At 41.1% G+C, this 18,117-nt stretch overlaps 2 protein-coding genes across 2 annotated transcripts; one reads left to right on the forward strand and one right to left on the reverse strand.

Annotated features, from left to right (window-relative positions):
- Positions 1-588: 588 nt before the first annotated feature.
- cstf3 (cleavage stimulation factor, 3' pre-RNA, subunit 3) lies at positions 589-9,508 on the forward strand. The gene is made up of 20 exons (XM_023953520.2): positions 589-876; positions 1,469-1,567; positions 1,751-1,846; positions 4,803-4,835; positions 5,279-5,376; positions 5,463-5,529; positions 5,608-5,642; positions 5,718-5,844; positions 6,285-6,362; positions 6,455-6,617; positions 6,777-6,886; positions 6,988-7,104; positions 7,195-7,413; positions 7,506-7,608; positions 7,684-7,753; positions 7,836-8,031; positions 8,103-8,253; positions 8,653-8,747; positions 8,834-8,894; positions 8,973-9,508. Exons 1-20 carry the CDS (start codon positions 850-852, stop codon positions 9,170-9,172), a joined length of 2,145 nt encoding a protein of 714 aa, XP_023809288.1. The 5' UTR covers positions 589-849; the 3' UTR covers positions 9,173-9,508.
- Positions 9,321-17,642, reverse strand: depdc7a (DEP domain containing 7, paralog a). The gene is made up of 9 exons (XM_011491978.4): positions 17,486-17,642; positions 14,951-15,395; positions 13,200-13,330; positions 12,927-13,119; positions 11,613-11,833; positions 11,329-11,471; positions 11,126-11,251; positions 10,951-11,029; positions 9,321-10,866 (listed from the first exon to the last, which is right to left on the reverse strand). The coding sequence occupies exons 2-9, from the start codon at positions 15,385-15,387 to the stop codon at positions 10,643-10,645; spliced, it is 1,554 nt and encodes a 517-aa protein (XP_011490280.1). The 5' UTR covers positions 15,388-15,395; positions 17,486-17,642; the 3' UTR covers positions 9,321-10,642.
- Positions 17,643-18,117: the final 475 nt, after the last annotated feature.

An 18,117-nucleotide genomic window follows, 5' to 3' on the forward strand; every position in this document is an offset into this window, starting at 1 on the left:
AGCCTATTTTATCGCTGCAGTGTATATCTTGAGGTCCTTTTGTGCTTTCTGACAACAGAAACATTAGAAGCACAAAATGTGTAATAATAAGACTACCAAACAATTCGTAACTTCGTTTCATCAACTAAATAATGTAACAAATATTAATTCATTTATAGGCTTTATTTCCGATTCTATCCACGTTGGTTCGTTTAAAAATAAAATAAAATAAAAATATGTGTCGGATGTTTCCTTTCGTTTGAAATGTGGGAAATTCCCACATTTTTTATTATTTACTGTGGGGAATTCAAAAAGTGTTACTCTTTTGGTGCAAATACTCTCCAAATAAATCATTTGATGTTGTTGTTGTTGTTGTTAAAAACGTGGTATAGGTCATTAATGTCCATTAATGTGTTGTGGTACTGTTAAAAGTTAAATTGTTAAATTTTTCCTCTCTTTAAATAAATGTGATTTTTTTTCACATTTTTTTCTATCCTACGGTGGTTTCTAATTTACCTTATTGTGAATATTTTTATCAATTCGTATCTGAATTCATCCCGTATGTTCACACGAGTACCGGATGACAAGTGACTGTCTGGCCGTCCAAGAGGTATTTTATTTTGAAGAGTCGTCTCTACCGGAAGTGTCATTGTTGTTGCTTTGGTCGCGGCGGAACCTTAGCTTTTTCGCCATTTTAAACCCTGGTGAGGGGAGTCGCCGAGGGCCCGTGGGCAACGTGGTTGGGCCCTGTAAAGCTATGCCGTTAACTTAGTGGTTTTGGTAAAAAATAAAAAGAAATAAACTGCTTTGTACTTCGTTGGTATCAAACGTTTATTCAATTGACAGATTTATATTGATTCCCTATCAGCCATGTCGACGGAGGGAGCAGCCGAACAGGTAGCTACACGCAGTTTTGTTCGGTTGCTAAAAAGAAATAAAGTTTGACGGAGTTTATGTTGTGTAATCAAATAAGGTGAACTATAACTCAAGTTTCTTTAATTCATGTGCCACATTTGGCTAGCATTTCTTGAAGAGGCATACTGCTTTGTAACACGAATGTCGTCTGTGCCTGGTCACGCGCCATGTTGACTCAATATTAGCTTTTGTCGCTAAAACAATCTAGTTATTCAACCATTTTAAAGGCCATGTTAGTGCATGGTCACTTTTTCGTGTTGTGAATGTAATTCCCCTCAGTCAGTCCGCGCTACTCACTTTTTTTCTAATTTTTAATTCGTTTGTGCGCTAATTTGTCTTAACGGTCGTAGTTAAGCTAGTAGTTTTAGCCCAAAATGGTGCTGTTCGTAATTGGCTATAATATCAAGGGTCACCAAGCCCTGTTTTCACGTAGCGTTTCTCTTAATGCCTTCGCTTTTTATTTTATTTCTTTTTCTACGTTGATTTTGTAATCGTATGATCTCATTGCGTTCCTACATGAGCTTTCTGTTGTGTAACTGCATTTTTCCACGGCTCTGTCTGTGTTGTCTTGCAGACTGAGTATGTTCCTGAAAAGGTGAAGAAGGCAGAGAAGAAGTTGGAAGAAAACCCATATGACCTTGACGCTTGGAGCATTCTGATTCGAGAAGCACAGGTTTAGTGACACAGAGTTGTATTCCTGGGGTGAAGGCAATTTGGGTTTGGGGGTGGGATTTGTGGGAATATAAATATAAGTAACATAAACACCAATCCTGACTGTAGATTGTCTTCCTCCATATAAACGGAAAAAACAGATTTGTTAAGTGACGTGGACCATAAATGCATTCTCCTCCTTTAGAACCAGCCCATAGATAAAGCAAGGAAGACCTATGAACGACTTGTGTCGCAGTTCCCAAGTTCTGGGAGGTTCTGGAAACTTTTCATTGAAGCTGAGGTTAATACTTTTTTTTCCTTTTCTTTAGCGTGCATGACTGGGATTTATTCTGACATGATCAACAATGTGATTTTCACACAGGCTAAATGTATTTTATATATTAAAATGATGTTTAAAGTCACAACTCTTGAACCAAATCGTTGAGCCTTTTTGGTCAATTTACAGAAATTTTCCTCAAATTGCAACAAAGGTTTTTTTGAAAGAACCTCATAAAGGACGGCCTATTTAATCATTGAGGCTCAAACAAATGGTCAGAAGAATTGTGCCTTTAAACACAAAGGGGAATTCAACTTTAATCCTCTTGTTTGTTTTTTTATAAAGAAAGAAAGCATATCTGCGCCATTTTAAATGGGGTGAAGTGCATTTGTTGCATGTTTGGTCTGCAACAGTATTAAAACAATTTTAATAGTATTGGAGTGCATTATCCTTTTATTCACTTGTTGTGTCAATTTATTGCCTCCTGTGTCGTTTCTTTTGGGTAACTGTAATCAAGACAACTATGGATTGTGCCCCCTTCTGCCCCCCTCCTTATTACAATACACTTTTGCCCCACTGACATAAACAGGCTTTTAAACACTATGTAGTTGAAAAGTCCAAGTAGTTACTTGTTATAACCAGAAATGCATTTTTGACAAACTCAGCTACTTGCTTTGATCCACAGATGTATACAAAAAAATAGCATTTAAGCTAGCCAATTGTTGAAAACCTTTTTTTATCATCTAAAGTTCATTAGCCATAAAACAATCCCTTTTTTTTTTGTTATACTTTTATTCGGACACATTTATAGCTTGACGTTGTGCCCCATTACCGATTCTCCAGACGTTCCTGTAGGTCCTGTAGGTTAGCAAGCAGTCAGGGGTGTCCGGCTCCAGTCCTGCAGGGTGGCTGTCATCCAAACTGCTGACCCCCACCCCACACACGCACACCTCACCCACATCAGGTGTGTTGAGCCAGGCGAGCAGAGCAGGAAAGGCAGGGAGGGTGGTTTCAAAAGCAGCTGGACAGCGGCCCTCTGGGCATGGAGTTGGAAAGCTTCCCTGATGACACCTTCCTACATTAGAACACCAAAACACAAATAGTGTCTGCTTATTACCACACTGACAAGCCTGCAGTGAGTAGAAATGACAGAAGCACTGTATTAAAAAAAAACGGGATTGTTTTGTTTTTGTTCTTCAGAAAGTAGTGCTCATTTTAAAATAACCTAAATATTAATTTATGACACTGAGCCACTACCCATAAATAGATTTGTTTTAAATGAGAGATAACTTGCAGGTTTTAAACAAACATGCCTTTCGACATATTTAGATATAGAAATTAAAACTTACCACCCACTTTTAGTCTCAAATATTCTATTCCCCTTAAAATAGCTAAGATGTGTTTTTAAACCCATTGAGTATTTTCATAATTTAACACTTAAATCCTCACACACAGCATATTTAAATCCCAGTATTTTTAAGATGTAAAGATAAAAGACATTCATTTTGCACTACTTTATATTATAGACCACTCTGGTAAGTATGACACATATAAGCTGTCCCCCCCCCCTCTTTCTCTAAATGTGTCTTCCAATATTTGGTATTTTCCAAACCTTAGGCCCCCATTCCCCGTCTCTAAATAGGTAGATTCACAACAAACCCTTGATTGTTCCTGTTGAGGTGTGTTTCTAAAGCTTTCCATGTGGTCTCAGCTTGTGTCTTCACTAAACTGAAGCTCACAGAAGACCTTCAGCTCACATGTGAGCTTCACAGCAGTTTAAACACCAGGAATTTTGCCAGACTCCACCTCAAACACCCACATGGCTTTAAAAGAAGTGCTTGACGTGCTGCAGATGTCTTAAAAGAGAAATCCAGCTACTAAGAAATGTGCGGTGCTTCTCAGCTTGTGCACAGAGGCTTAAAGAAAAGCAGCAGCTTGGTTTCCACGGCGCTGCTTGTCTAACCAACAGCTTGCTGGAGAGTTTAGGAGCTGAAGTGAGGTCACTGCATGAGTTCTTTCATGAACAGACTTGACTTTCAGACTTGAAAATATGACTTTTTTTAATAAAACATAATGACTTAAGGAAATTAAATCTCAATATTGATGAAAAATTAAAGCTAACATTTATAAAATGTGTTTATGTAAAACAAACTTTGCAGAGTTGTGTATTTTTAGGATCAACTAGATTCTCTTTATTTATACAAGTAGGAAACTTGACACCATCTCTGAGATCTTAAAGCTTCTTTCAGTGATTCTTGTACGTAAAATTATTGAAGTATCGTCATGCGTCTAAGGCATCAGGTTCCACATGGGGTCTGATTAACCTCAACTGTAAAAACTCAAGATATTCTGATGTTAGATGTACTAGAAATGCTGTTTCTCTAAAGTACATTTGTATATTAAAAAGAAATATTACAACATGTCCGTGGCTTGATTGTTCATGCCTTCATTTTCTTCATAAACAATCTCTTTTTTAAAGATTTTTTTAAACCTATTGTTGGTGTTGAAGACTTTTTAGGTTAGTATTTAAAAACTGTTGGGATCATGTTTCATCAGATCCAAAGAACCGATTGAAATCTTTGCACTTGAAACCATTCAGTATATGACCACGTGCTTTTATTTTCCTCACTTTTCTGAACTGCACACACACATTTCCCACAAATGACTGACTCTGGAGTGCTAATATCAGCAATAAGTTGCCCTCTGGGCCTTTAAAATATGGTTTCTCTGTTTATTTTATATTTCTCAATAATAATGAGAATGGATGTTTTACTTTTGCATTTTGTGGCGCAGCTACCAAAATAAAACCCCTTCTTAAAAAGTTATTTGTCATTTTTTGTGTGAATCTCACTTTGTTGATCTTCAGACTTTAGTGTGAACGTGACTGAACTTGCATGAATGCATGTTTTCCTTTATGACGAATGTCATTCCAGCTGAAGGAGCCCCTTAAATTAACCCTGGATTACACTCTTATTTGCAGATCAAGGCTAAAAACTATGACAAAGTAGAAAAGGTGAGTGTTATTCCTGCTCCTATAACTACACTCATTTGAAAATTGTGTTGGATTTTAGTTATTGTGAAATTCAGACTCGATTCCTTCATTTACTATCTGCATTTTTTCCCCATGTGACACATTTCTTTTCTGTATAAATGAGAATGTTTCCTCCTCAGTTCAATATTTGCTCTGTTTTAGTTACTGCATTCTTAGCTCATTGAATAAAGTGCAGATTTATCTCAAAATGTGTATTTATTTCAGGTCTTTTCTGAAAGGGAATGTTCAATATTTGTCCTCCGAGCTTTAATCATGAATTTGGAACTGGAAGCTTGCTAAAGGCGACGCTGAAAAAGCAGAAGAAAGCCGGGTGTGCAGCTGCAGCGCTGACCTGCAGCCGTCGTAATAAAAAGAGGGCTGTAGAATCGGCTCTTCTTAGTAACCTGTTACTCTTGTGCCTGCAGTTGTTTCAGAGATGCCTCATGAAAGTTTTGCACATCGACCTGTGGAAATGCTACCTCGCATATGTTCGAGAGACCAAAGGAAAGCTTCCCAGTTACAAGTAAGACGGCCCAATGCACGGCGAAAGGAGTCGATTGCGTTTCCACGAACTCAACTTTTGATGCACGTTCACTTTCCTCTCATCAGAGAGAAGATGGCCCAAGCGTACGACTTTGCCCTTGATAAGATTGGCATGGAGATAATGTCTTATCAGGCATGTAGATCTCAGCATTTCTCATGGTTGTGAACTAATCAAACAGACTCCATTTCATAGATTCTCCTTTTCCCTCAGATTTGGGTCGACTACATCAACTTTCTGAAAGGAGTGTAAGTATTCTGAAAGCGTTTTGTGGCGGCAGGCTTGACTGAAGCACTGATGTTTGTGTTTTGTGCGTCGATCAGGGAGGCTGTGGGCTCGTATGCGGAGAACCAGCGGATCACTGCAGTCCGGAGGGTGTACCAGAGAGGCTGCGTGAACCCCATGATCAACATCGAACAGCTGTGGAGAGATTATAGCAAATATGAGGAGGCGAGTGAGCTCACCCAAGCATTTGAGGTTTATTTAAACTGATCCCCTGGGGTGATGAAGTGCAGCGAGGGTGGTTTAGAAAAAAAAAAAGGCTTGGTTGTCTCCTGCCTTGTGACCCTAATGAGGAAGATGGAGGTATAGATGTAGGGAGGATGCATACAATGTCCTTGCAGAAGATTTGACTTCAATCCAATAGAGATGTGGAAGGAAAAGTGGGAAGCTCAAATCCATCAGTCCCAGATTTCACGTTTTTCCAGGAGGAAGGAGCTGAAATTTCTTAGAGAGAGTCTGATGCATGTTAGATTATTTTTATTTTGGGGGAAAAATGCTGCTTCTTTTTGTTTGGCTTCCCTTTATTCACTGTAAAAAAAAAAAAAACTGCTTTAGTCAGACAAAGCTGTGTGCAGCAGAGAATGATGGGCTCTCTTTTTCACAAACAGGGAATCAATGTTCACTTGGCAAAAAAAATGATCGATGACCGGAGTCGAGACTACATGAATGCCAGGAGGGTGGCCAAGGTGAGACTTTCACCTAAAGTCTACAACGCTTGGAAATTAATGATGAAGTATTTGCATTTATTGTAAAATAAATACAATTTGGGGTGTTACAGGAGTACGAGACCGTTATGAAGGGACTAGACAGAAATGCCCCCTCAGTCCCCCCCCAGAACTCCCCCCAAGAGGCAGTGCAGGTGGACATGTGGAAGAAGTACATCCAGTGGGAGAAGAGCAACCCGCTGCGCACAGAAGACCAGACGCTCATCACAAAGAGGGGTAAAAGGAGCTTTGGAAATGTTCTGCTCAGCTTCATTTTAGGAGTTGCCATGTACAGTTGCCGCCACTAGAGGGCGGGCTTTTACCTTCTTCAGCTCATGTGAAATCAGATGTTTTGACTCTCTGGTATGAAGTCAGCTGATGAGTTCTGTGCTGCAGTGATGTTTGCCTACGAGCAGTGCCTGCTGGTGCTGGGCCACCATCCTGACATCTGGTACGAGGCTGCACAGTACCTGGAGCAGTCCAGCAAACTGCTGGCAGAGAAGGGGGTAAGAGATGATACGTTACTCGCTGAATCTTATATTTTACACGTATGTCACCAAGTTCCATCACCTTTATCCTTGTTCCTGTTATTGTTATTTCTCCACAGGACATGAATAACTCTAAATTGTTCAGTGACGAGGCGGCTAACATCTATGAGCGTGCCATCGGGACTCTCCTGAAGAAGAACATGCTCCTTTACTTCGCATTTGCCGACTACGAAGAGGTGGGTGTTCAGCTCTGTGCTCGGCACTAAGTTACCAAACTAATGTTTCACAAAGTGTCTCTCTTTGCTCTTTTGGTTTGCCACCCTCAGAGTCGCATGAAGTTTGAGAAAGTCCACAGCATTTATAACAAACTGCTGGCCATCGAGGACATCGACCCCACCCTGGTCTACACCCAATATATGAAGTTTGCCAGGAGGGCGGAGGGCATCAAATCGGGTCGTACCATCTTTAAAAAGGCACGGGAGGATCCCCGCACACGTCACCACGTGTACGTGTCTGCGGCGCTGATGGAGTATTACTGCAGCAAAGTAAGGCTGTGCTGACGGGAGTGGATCCCAAACTTCCATACGACGCTGGGAAGCTTTTCTCGTTCACACCTCTTTTCTTTTTCTCTCCTCAGGATAAATCAGTGGCCTTTAAGATTTTTGAACTCGGTTTGAAGAAGTATGGAGACATTCCAGAGTACATACTCGCATACATTGATTACCTCTCACACCTTAATGGTAGGCAACTGCGGTTTTATGACAAAATAGTGATTTACTGGCGTTAGTCTGACCTTCTTTGTCATTTCTAACCAGAGGATAACAACACCAGAGTTCTGTTTGAGCGTGTCCTCACCTCAGGAAGCTTATCAGCTGAAAAGTCAGGGTAAAGTCACTTGTCTGTCCTGTTTACTCACACAAACTCGTCTTGGTGGAGCTTCATAACACTGATATTTCGTGTTTTTTAGTGAGATCTGGGCTCGCTTCTTGGCCTTCGAGAGCAACATCGGTGACCTGGCCAGTATCCTAAAGGTTGAGCGCAGGCGTTTCACTGCCTTCAAAGAGGAATACGAGGGCAAAGAGACAGCTCTGCTAGTGGACAGATATAAATTCATGGACCTGTATCCCTGCTCTGCCAGCGAGCTCAAAGCGCTTGGATACAAGGTGATCCACGATCTACACGGTGGAAGTTTCCTAAAGCGTTTCTGAGCTCATAGTCTGCTGTCCCATTGCAGGACGTGTCCCGTGCCAAACTGGCATCAATGCTCCCAGAGACCGTGGTAGCACCATCAGTGCCTGTGCTAAAAGATGAAGTTGACCGTAAACCAGAGTACCCCAAACCAGACACCAATCAGATGATCCCTTACCAGCCACGTCACCTGGCCCGTATGTGGCTCCTCTTCAACTAACTGTTCAGATGTTGTCCTAAAGTCCCACTCCAGTCATCTTTTGATCTTTTACAAACCTGTCCCCAGTGGTCTTTTAATTATGATTATGCTGCTTTTAGCCCGATTAAATTGGGGGGGGGGGGGACTTTTGTTTTCTAGGACATAGTTTCTGCAGAGCTCTGTTTGAATAAAGAACCCCTCAGAAATACAGTTTTAATCCTAAATAATATTATGTAAATTCTCCATCATGAGAAAAATGCTACAAGAACTTAGTAAAAAAAAACAAAAAAAAACAGAGTTTCGTTGGAGCAGCTCTGTTAGTTTGTGAAGGTTGATCTGCTTCCGCTGTTGTCCATAGACTGACAGAATGAAACAGCTTCTTCCTCTTCTCCTGCAGCTCCAGGCTTACACCCTGTTCCTGGTGGAGTTTTCCCCGTCCCCCCAGCTGCTGTGGTCCTCATGAAGTTGATTCCTCCACCTACCTGTTTCACTGTGAGTCACACGATCAAGCTCCAATCATTTTTAGCACTGAAACATTAATATAAGCCGCAGTTTTTGTATCTCTTGCTTCACTTAAGGGTCCTTTTGTTCAAGTGGATGAGCTCATGGAAACGTTCAGGAGATGCACACTTCCTGAGAGTAAGTATGGTCACCCCAAGGCTATGAAATGATGAGTATACACGGATCTGACTGAGACCGCACCTCTGCCCTCTGAAGCTGTGGATGCTGCTGTAGAGCTGATCACTGGCAGACATCCCGATGCAGGAGGCGAAGGCAACGGATCCATGGAGAACCACACCATTACCAAGTCACTCAAGAGGCCAAACGCAGACTCGGACGAAGAGGACGACAAAGGCGCCGTGGCTCCGCCCATACACGACATCTACCGCGCCCGCCAACAGAAGAGGATTCGATAAAGGAAGCTCAGTGGAGGTCTTTTTCAAGAATGTAATCTTAACAGGTGTTCATTGGAAAACTTTTACTTGTCCAGGTGGCAGATGATGTTCAGCAAACACACTCAAATGTGCACTCATTCACTTACTCTGTTTTGGGGGGGGGGGGGGGGGGGGGGGCTTTTTTTTTTTTTCTTTGTGTCAGAAGTTATTATTTGTAATGACTGACCATTATACTGTACAAAACTTTTAAATTCATATGTGGATTTTGGCTTTTGAGGTTGGCAAACTGGAAATAAGCTTTTTTAGATAAGTGGAAGAAACACAGTTCCTTTCAATAAAGGTGGAAAAAAATTTCAAGCACATGTCCTGTTTGTCTCTTTACACAGTTTTCCCAGCACTTCTGGTTTGGCAGCTTTTCAAATCACCAGCAGGGGGCGATCTATACACAGCAAACCAACTTTTTTTCTGGGAAATACAAGAAGTCTAATTTTAATATAGCAGAACAGGATTTTTTAAAAAGCATTTACAAGAAACATTTTGATTCCAGCCTTTTTAACATAACCTAAACACAAACACTGCATGAAAACAAAAGCAGCAATTAGAATGAACGGAGAAGCATTTCAAACATTTATTTAGCTCTTAAAATACATCAAATGGCATAGCATTTCACTGTTGTGACACTGTTCAAAATAAGCTTTTTCCTCTGAAAATAAAGATGAAGTTAAGGATTTAAACACCCATAACACTACTTGGCATTCCAGATGCCATTTGTCTTCATAACAAACGTCACATTTCTGTGGTACAATTAGCCAGTCCATGCATCAAGCTTTGAGACGTTCATCACAAAAGACTAAATCCCAACAAGCAATTAGCAGTTTTCAGCCTGAAGCAGATTTTAGAGCAACTGCTTAGATGATGAAACACCGCTGATCAGAAAATGACCAGCTGGATTGAACTGGTTTAAGACGTAAACTCCTCCCACTGAAAAAACACACAAATCGTTTGGATTTTGCAAAAACTGAGTGCTATTCCTAAATCAACTTTCCTAAAGTCAGACCTCATTTAAATGCACAGAGGAAGCCGCTAAAACGCAGCAAAGCTTTTTCAACCTAACTTTCACTCACATTGGATTTTTTTTTTGTACTTCCTTACAATCATTAGAAAAGGACAAGAGATCTTCACATTTTCACTCCAGAGGCTTTCCCACACGCAGCCCTGCTGTGCATCGATATTTACTTCACAAACACCGTCTATGGTTTCTCGGCTACTGTACAAGCTGACAAATTCAGTTCAGTTAAAAATAATAATAAAAAATTTCACATATTAACCTGATTTGACATTTTATGATGGTGTCCTGCACCAAAAAGTAAAAAACATTCCAATTCTTCTTAATCTGAGCACGATATTCACATTCTTTTTAACAACTTCATTCCCTTATTTGACATTTTATTACATTTATTGAGACGTTTTATATCTATAAATAAATATATATCAGCAAAGCATCATGTTTATACTAGATAATTTATTACCAAAGTACTGAATAAAAACCTGAGGGTGAGCTTTGTAAAACTGCCCCAGTAACCGGGTCTTGTCTTTACTGGAAAGTGTAGGCTTCTCGTAGATCACCTGCATCAAAGACAGGAGCTCCTCTTTAGTGGTTTTCCCTGCATTGTCAGAGAACGTCTTTGCACTTACTCTTGTGCAGTATGATAATCCTGCAACAAAAACAGAAAGATGATACGACTGCTCATACAAACAGTAGAACAAACTGTGCAAAGGTGACGGCTGAAGCTGCACACCTGTTATTGTGTCTGGATCTTTCCCATTCATGATATTTATTATTCGCTCATTCACTGCCTTCTGCAGGGTTATGGGAGTCTGGTGGGTTAAAAGGAAAACAACAAAGGTCAGACAGAATGAACCTTTTTAATCACCTAATGTAGCCATGATATCAGCACGTTCCGGATCCCTCACTTTAAACAGATCCCTGTGGTTGTCCATCATGAACAGGACCATCAAGCCCGCCTTTCCTCTAGAGAACTTTCTGCTGTAGACGATGGCGCTTGAGAAAGACCTCTTCACCGCCATTCTGTTCTCGGCCTAAATGAAGCGTCCAAGGTTAAAAAATTATTAAACACAAATGTGTCCACCCGCACGGTAAACGCACAACAACCGACCTCCTTGTAGATTTTCACCTCCTGGGGTTTGGCTGCAGTGGCCATGAATTTCAGAAGCCTCCAGAGCTCCTCTCTGCTCCGAGCATCCTGCAGCTTTATGCTCAGCTGCAGGGCCTCCAGAGCTCGCTCAAATTTCCCATTCACTGAAAAAAAGTTGGATAAATTGTGAACGTTTTCAGAAAAATTCCGATTGAACAGAAAGGCCTCAAAGGAAACGGTTTAAATAAGCTCAGAATCTGACTTGATTGCAGCTAAAAGATTTGAGTTGATTCTTTCTCTCTTACCGAGAAGTTCCGAGATGCCAGAGTGGATATCAAAAATGTGGTTGCTGAGCAGAGGAGGCTGTTGAAGTCGACTGTAATACCGAGACAAGACCTGGTAAAGCAGCCTCTTGCAGCAATGCAGGTCGCCTGCAGAAGCAGCCAACCCTCGGCTGACCTCCACCACCAGCTTTCCAGGCAAAAACTCCAGGCAGTCCACTGCGCTCAGCATCCACTCATCAGAACTGAAGCAGAAGAAAGAAGGAGGGGTTGAATTAACACGTAGAATCCTGTGATTACCTCTATTTTGATTTTAAAGTAATACAGATTTAAGAAACGCTTTTTCATAAATGTCCAGATGGCAGAACTGTGGATACTGCGCTTTGGAAAACTCTCTTAGTCTTCTCAACTTTGACTGATCATGAATTTATAATGAAGAATAAATAATTCCCAAAAGAAAAAATAAACTACTTATTTTAGTAAATATTGTACTGAATAACCTGGTTTTGCCATGATTTTACCATTTTCAATTTTTGGGACAGCTGTATGTGAAAATACAATTTATCTCAGAACGGCGGATTAAAAGTCGTATCTATTTAGAATTAATATAAGTAATTTTCTTCAAAGATTTAGGGGTGGCACAAATAAACCTCAAAATATCCCAATTTATGAAATATCTAGTCCAATGAAAATTGTGCATTTAGTGTTCCAATATGTTCTTGTGGCATCTTTCTCATACTAGAGGACCCATAAAAAGAAAACTAAGATCAAATTTCTGAATAGGTATTTATTTAAACTTGTGAATCAGGAGCAACATACTACTACAACATGCTCTGCTCTATTCTGATGCATCCACTGATAGATCCACGAATGTCTTTATTTTTCTCGACTGAGTTGGCCTTCTAGATCAAAAATGTACAGCTGGATAGCTCCAATATTAATCACCATTTTTGTTGCCTTGGTAATATTAGGTTGGGGTTGTGAGGCGCTGTAAGAAAGTGGGAGAGCATGTAAACAGAGGGATGATGGAATGTAATAGGGACAGGCTTATTTGACGCCAACCGTGCTGCCTACAATTCACAGCTGAAATTCGAATAAACTCCTGCCGCTCTGCAGAAACTACGTCCTAGAAAACGACAGGTTTTTTTTTATTTTGGCTAAAAACAGAATAATTATCATCAAAAGACCACTGGGAGCGCTTTTACAATAGATCAGAAGATGATCGGAGTGCGACTTTCGTTATGATGGTAAATTGCTGTTGGATATGAAATATGCGTAGAAGGCAATTACAAATGGGAAAACTTCCTAAAAATCATAAACGAAATTTAGAAGACTTACTGCGCTTCACTGAAGGCCTTCAGGACCTCTCTGTCCAAGTAGCTTGAAGCGTACAGTAGATCCGGCTCACCGTCCTCGCTGCTCAGATGCAGCTTTGAAACATCCTGGCCTTCGAGCAAATCCTCCAGTAGAGGGAGCTCTATCAGTTGCAGCAATCTGGTGATGGCCTGCTGGTGCCAGAGTTCATGCAGACCTGGAAAATCCAAGCAAACCCCACAAGAATTAGCCGATTATATAAACGAGGTCCACGGCTGACACCGGACTGCAGCTTACGCTCTTCTGAGAGGCCGAGGTTGATCATCCGAGGGGTGAGGGGGGAGCTGAGGCTAAGGGTTCCTAGCCTGTCCTCTGTTGATTTCAGTTCCTTCACAGGGAAGTGAGGAGTATAGCTCCGTACTTCTTGACTAACAGAGAAAACAAAGAAAAGAAAAAAAGCATGAAAAAAATGACACTTTTGTTTTGGGAACATAACTTAATTAAATGTGTTTTACGCCGAAACAAAGAACAAATTGACAACTGAATAGGCGTAACCAACATTAAATGAATATGACTGTTTAAAAAAGTAAAACAGAATCAATTACTTATTGGTTTGATCCAACCTAATTCTGCACAATATGAAAGATGCATAGAAGACTATCTTGAAGCCTCTTTGTTCATGATCCAGATTTTGGAGGGACTTTTCTTAACCCTACTTTAAAAAAACCTTTAAATCCTAAAATGTCAAGGTTTCAGTTTTGGACCTCCTCATTCTCTTGACTGGTGTTTCTTAAATGAGGTCCTCCGGGCCCACCATCCCTCATGCGTCAGCCTCACCCTGCTTAAAAACACAGTCAATTCCTCTTATCATCACGCTGTGCAGAGTCTGGATGATGACAGTCATTAAGCCCGGCGTTGCAGGATGGAAGGCCCCGAGGACGCAGTTTAGGAAACACAGCTCCTGACATTTTACTGCAGCCAGCAGACTGTCTCCTTTTTTGTTTTTCTGTCTGAAATAACGACTCGTCTATGGATCATCGGAGCTACCCTCACTGCTGATAGTAAAATTCTAAAAGCAACCTCAGATTTTCGACCATAATGTGTTCATTACGCTAAGCTATAGGGCTTATGTTCACTAATGAGAATCAGCTTGTTTGCCCCGTCTTCTCGCCATTAACACTCCAGTAAACTTTTAGTTTGGATCTGAAAGTTGGGATTATTTCTTTAAGTTTCATAATGATGCAAGTTTGATCTCACATTTGCAGTTGTGAGCCTCAGCCTTCTTTCAAGTTTGCAAACAAGCAAGAGCCTTTCCCTAAATAACCAATGAAGCATGATATTGGAGCGTGGGAGACTCTGAAGCACCTGGAGAAAACCTATGCTTGCAAAACAGAACGGTCCTTGCTGGGATTCAAACCAGGGCTGTCTCACTGTGAGATGATTGTGCTAACCACTGCACCACCGTGCAGCTTGGTCGACTCCATCCTTTTGATGTCGAAGCGCCGGGAGCATTGACTTAACACTGATGGGAGTCCTTTCAGGGCACTTTCAGGATTTTTAATATCTTCTAGTCTTCTTTACAAATAGTCCCACTGGGACCTTGGAAAACTGCTTACGCACTAGAAAACATAGATGAACAATATGTTGATATTTATTTTCTGAGAGAAAAGAAGAGAACACGAACCTTTGGTTGGTTTGAGCATTTTTTTTCTGCCAGATTGAAACCAACCACAAAAAAGTTCCAACGTTGTTATTCTGTCCTATTAGTTCAACATTTGTTTCTAAATGTGAATTTCATGTGTTTTTTTGGAAATCCAGTTGTTTGTCATATTTATGGATTTTTTATTTTTGCATTTTATTTTCACGTCAATGGGCTACATCTTATTTTACACAATATTTTCCTTTTGTCGTTCTTTTGGATGTATTTTTGGGTCATTTTGACCCGATCTTTTCTTATTTTTAGCATTTGTAATAAATGGGTACACTTTCAAGTAGCTTCTATTTCTTTTACAAGCCACTCTTTTACTTGATTTATCTCCAGACTGTACCTTTCCTCTGTATAGCTGCTCTGGTCCATGGGCGACGGGTCATAGCTGGTCTCTATAGTAGCGTTGCAGTTGGTGTTGGTCAGTGTCGGTGGAGAGGTGGTGGCTGCACCCAAGAATCGATACAAACTGTGACTGCTGTCCTCGAACACGGCTTTTTTCTTATCCTTCTTGAAGACTTTGACCCCCACTGGCTCGAAAACCTTTGAGTCCATGAGGGCTTGACAAAGACGCACGGCCTTGAAGCGGGGAACCGTCTCGTCACCGAAGAAACGGTTGGAACTGATGTGGGCCAACACCACATTCACAGCCTCTGAGCCCAGAAAGCAGTCCTGGTAGGACTTCAGGTTGTGGCGCCGCTGCTTCACCTCCACCTGGGTGTGCAGGTTGGAAATGATGCTGGTCCAAATAAAGGTGGCTCGGAATGGTTTTCCTGCCATGTTTTGTTCTGATGTGAGGAAAGAGGAGACGATCAGAGATTGACGGGTGAACTGAGTATTATTTTCAGACACCTGAGGTAAACAGACAACATCAAGTAGACCTGAGCGGGACTGTCCTCTCTCAGACAATCGCTGCTTTCTGTGGCATGTCATAAGACCACAGTTTGAGTTAAAGTGTGCAAAATACATTAAGAAACAAACACAAGTCTTCTTTTGAGGCTTTGCTGTGTAGCGTCAGTCTATGGAAATAATGAAATGCACAAGTCAGACGGAAGATTTGAAAGAATATGCAGCTGATTCCCTGACTATCAGAGCGGCCTTTCTCCACTCAGAAGTTCAGGAAATGGAAACAATAGCGACATTGTACTCTTCTCTCTTAAGAGCCGCTGTTTCATCCCTCTTGCTGCTTTGCTGCGACACAAATCAACAGAGGATGCTCATCGTCTACATTACATCATTTGCTTCTTCATCTCCTTCTGTTCTCCTTGTATTCATAAGTGTTTTACCACAAGCCATGGGAGCAACACGAAACCGTCCTCAGTGAGATGTTATTCCACTTTCATCGCACAGCAGGAAGCCTTTAACGCTTGTAGAGCAAATGTTAGAAGAGGATCTGAGAGTCAGAGCCATCAATCTAGTTCTGACTTCAGCAGCCAGACTCCGTGTTTATAAAAAACACTCCATGACCCACTGGTTGAAGAGAAAAGCACCTGGGGAAAGGCACTCGGAGGTTCTCCTGTTCGCTTCAAAGACTCCGATACACATTGTGTTTTGGCCGTTTACATGTTCTACAGGATGGAGGACAATTATGAAGAAAAGAAAGCTTCAAATTGCATTTGCATGAAAAGATGCCGCTGGAACAAGCTTGTATTTGTTATGTAGCAAAAACAACGGGTGGGTATCGAGCTCGCTGCTCCGCTCCATTCTGATGCATCACTTGAAGACAAATAGATCCCCGAACGTCTTTGTTTTCCTCGCCCAAGCTGGGATCTAGCTCAAAACTTTATGGCTAGATTGCTCTGATGTTGTTCGCCATTTTTGTTGCACTAATAATGTTAGGTTGAGGGCTAACCCACCCAAGTGTCGATTGTTGACAGAATTATCTAAATAAAAATGTTGGATTTATCCATTTGGAAAAACGCCTCGGGGGTCTCCAAATCCAGATCCTATCATGATCCATTAATGCCGGTTAAAAGGAGAAGGACAAAACGAGGAAGGTCAGGTAGAGGTCAGGAGGAAAAAGTGAAGATAATCCTGGGAATTGGGCTTTGCTCTGTCACCTCTTGTTTACCGTCACCCTCAGCACTTTTCGGAGGATCGAACACAGAAGAAAAGAAAACCGAGAGAGTTTGTTTGCACACAACAGGTGCGGTAAATAACCGCAAAGGGAGCAGCACCTCCAACCCACGGGAGTCTTTGGCCCTCACACCCAGATCTGTGCTGTTCCTGTCATTTCCACGCGGAAGCAGCAGCCGCGCCGCGAGCGCAAAGCGCTGCGTTTATGGAGCTGAGGCGCAGCGGGACGCATCAGTCAGTCAGTCGGTCGGACCTTTAACAGCAGCTTGTTAATTGTCCAGAGCAGATTCATTTATCAAGTTAAGAGGGGAAAAAAACAGAAGAACGAGGTTCTGAAAGCAAAGCAGGAGCCTCTGGGGGCCCGCATCTCTGAATGAAAGCAGCATCCACTGTGTTTTTACACAAACAGACAGACAGACAGACAGAGGAGCACCTGAGTGTCTTTTCTGGGAAGTCCATTTTTCTTATATTTGTTTGTCTCCCAGTGAACAATTAAAACTGTGATGATAAATAACAGTACAAAGTATAATCCATCAGAAGGACACGTGATAAGCTATAAAAATACAATTAAAACGTTCGTAAAACAAACAGGGGCGACGTTAAAAAAGTTTTAGTTTTAAAGTTTAATTATTTCGGTTTTTACAGTTCACGTACACTTGTTGAATTACTAAATACTTCAAAGGCTTTACCATTTTAAAGGGACATTTTTACGGTAAAATACTGTCTAAAATGCCATTTTATTTTAGCCAAAGTAATGTCTTTTGTCTGTTTTTGTTTTTTCCGGTTAATATGGAGGTTTTACCTTGTGTTTTGGGTTATGGAAACCTCCTCCAGCAGCCGTACGGACAGCGCTCCTCATGTCCTCCTCCTGTAGCTCCAAAGCGTCTGAGGCGTCCAACTCCTGCCACCTCCAAAACTGGCCACGCCCCCCTGCTGCGGGCTTCACGCCCCTGCCCTCCGCGATGATGAGACGCTCAACTTGTTTTCTTGGCGCATGCGCTCTGAGCTGAAACTGAGCAAATGCCAAGATTCTGCAGCAGATTACGGATAAAGCCTGACTGAAACTACAGCTTTTTCAGTTCTTATGAATTCAGGATAAATCCAAATAAAGCTGGGTAAAACTGTTACATATTTCAAAGCCTAATATCATGATTGAATTCTGCTACAACTGAAAAAAACGTAAAATAATAATAAATAAAAATAAAAAACCGTCGTCACATTTCTTTAATTTTCGCAAACAAGTCACAAAGAGGAAAAAAAAGGTATTTTTCATTCAAAATAATTAGATTATTTTAAAATCCAACACCAAAAAAAAAAAAAAAAACACTAAAAACTTGAGATATGACAGTTTCACAGCCTGTAACTTCAGAAACTATTATACAATCTAGATTTCAGGTTTGAAGATTGTGCTAAGAAAAACAAAGCCCCAAGTCT

The sequence above is a fragment of the Oryzias latipes genome, chromosome 3 (assembly GCF_053564925.1).
Source record: "Oryzias latipes strain Hd-rR chromosome 3, Olatipes_Hd-rR_3.1".
Taxonomy (NCBI): Eukaryota; Metazoa; Chordata; class Actinopteri; order Beloniformes; family Adrianichthyidae; genus Oryzias; species Oryzias latipes.

Coding starts and splice junctions, on each gene's coding strand:
- cstf3 (XM_023953520.2), top strand. CDS start 850: ATGTCGACGGAGGGAGCAGCCGAACAG. Junction 5,643..5,717: donor ATCAACTTTCTGAAAGGAGT/GTAAGTATTCTG, acceptor TGCGTCGATCAG/GGAGGCTGTGGGCTCGTATG. Junction 8,032..8,102: donor TCAAAGCGCTTGGATACAAG/GTGATCCACGAT, acceptor GTCCCATTGCAG/GACGTGTCCCGTGCCAAACT.
- depdc7a (XM_011491978.4), bottom strand. CDS start 15,387: ATGGCAGGAAAACCATTCCGAGCCACCTTTATTTGGACCAGCATCATT. Junction 13,120..13,199: donor CCTCGGCCTCTCAGAAGAGC/GTAAGCTGCAGT, acceptor TGGATTTTCCAG/GTCTGCATGAACTCTGGCAC. Junction 11,472..11,612: donor TGGCATCTCGGAACTTCTCG/GTAAGAGAGAAA, acceptor ACTTTTTTTCAG/TGAATGGGAAATTTGAGCGA.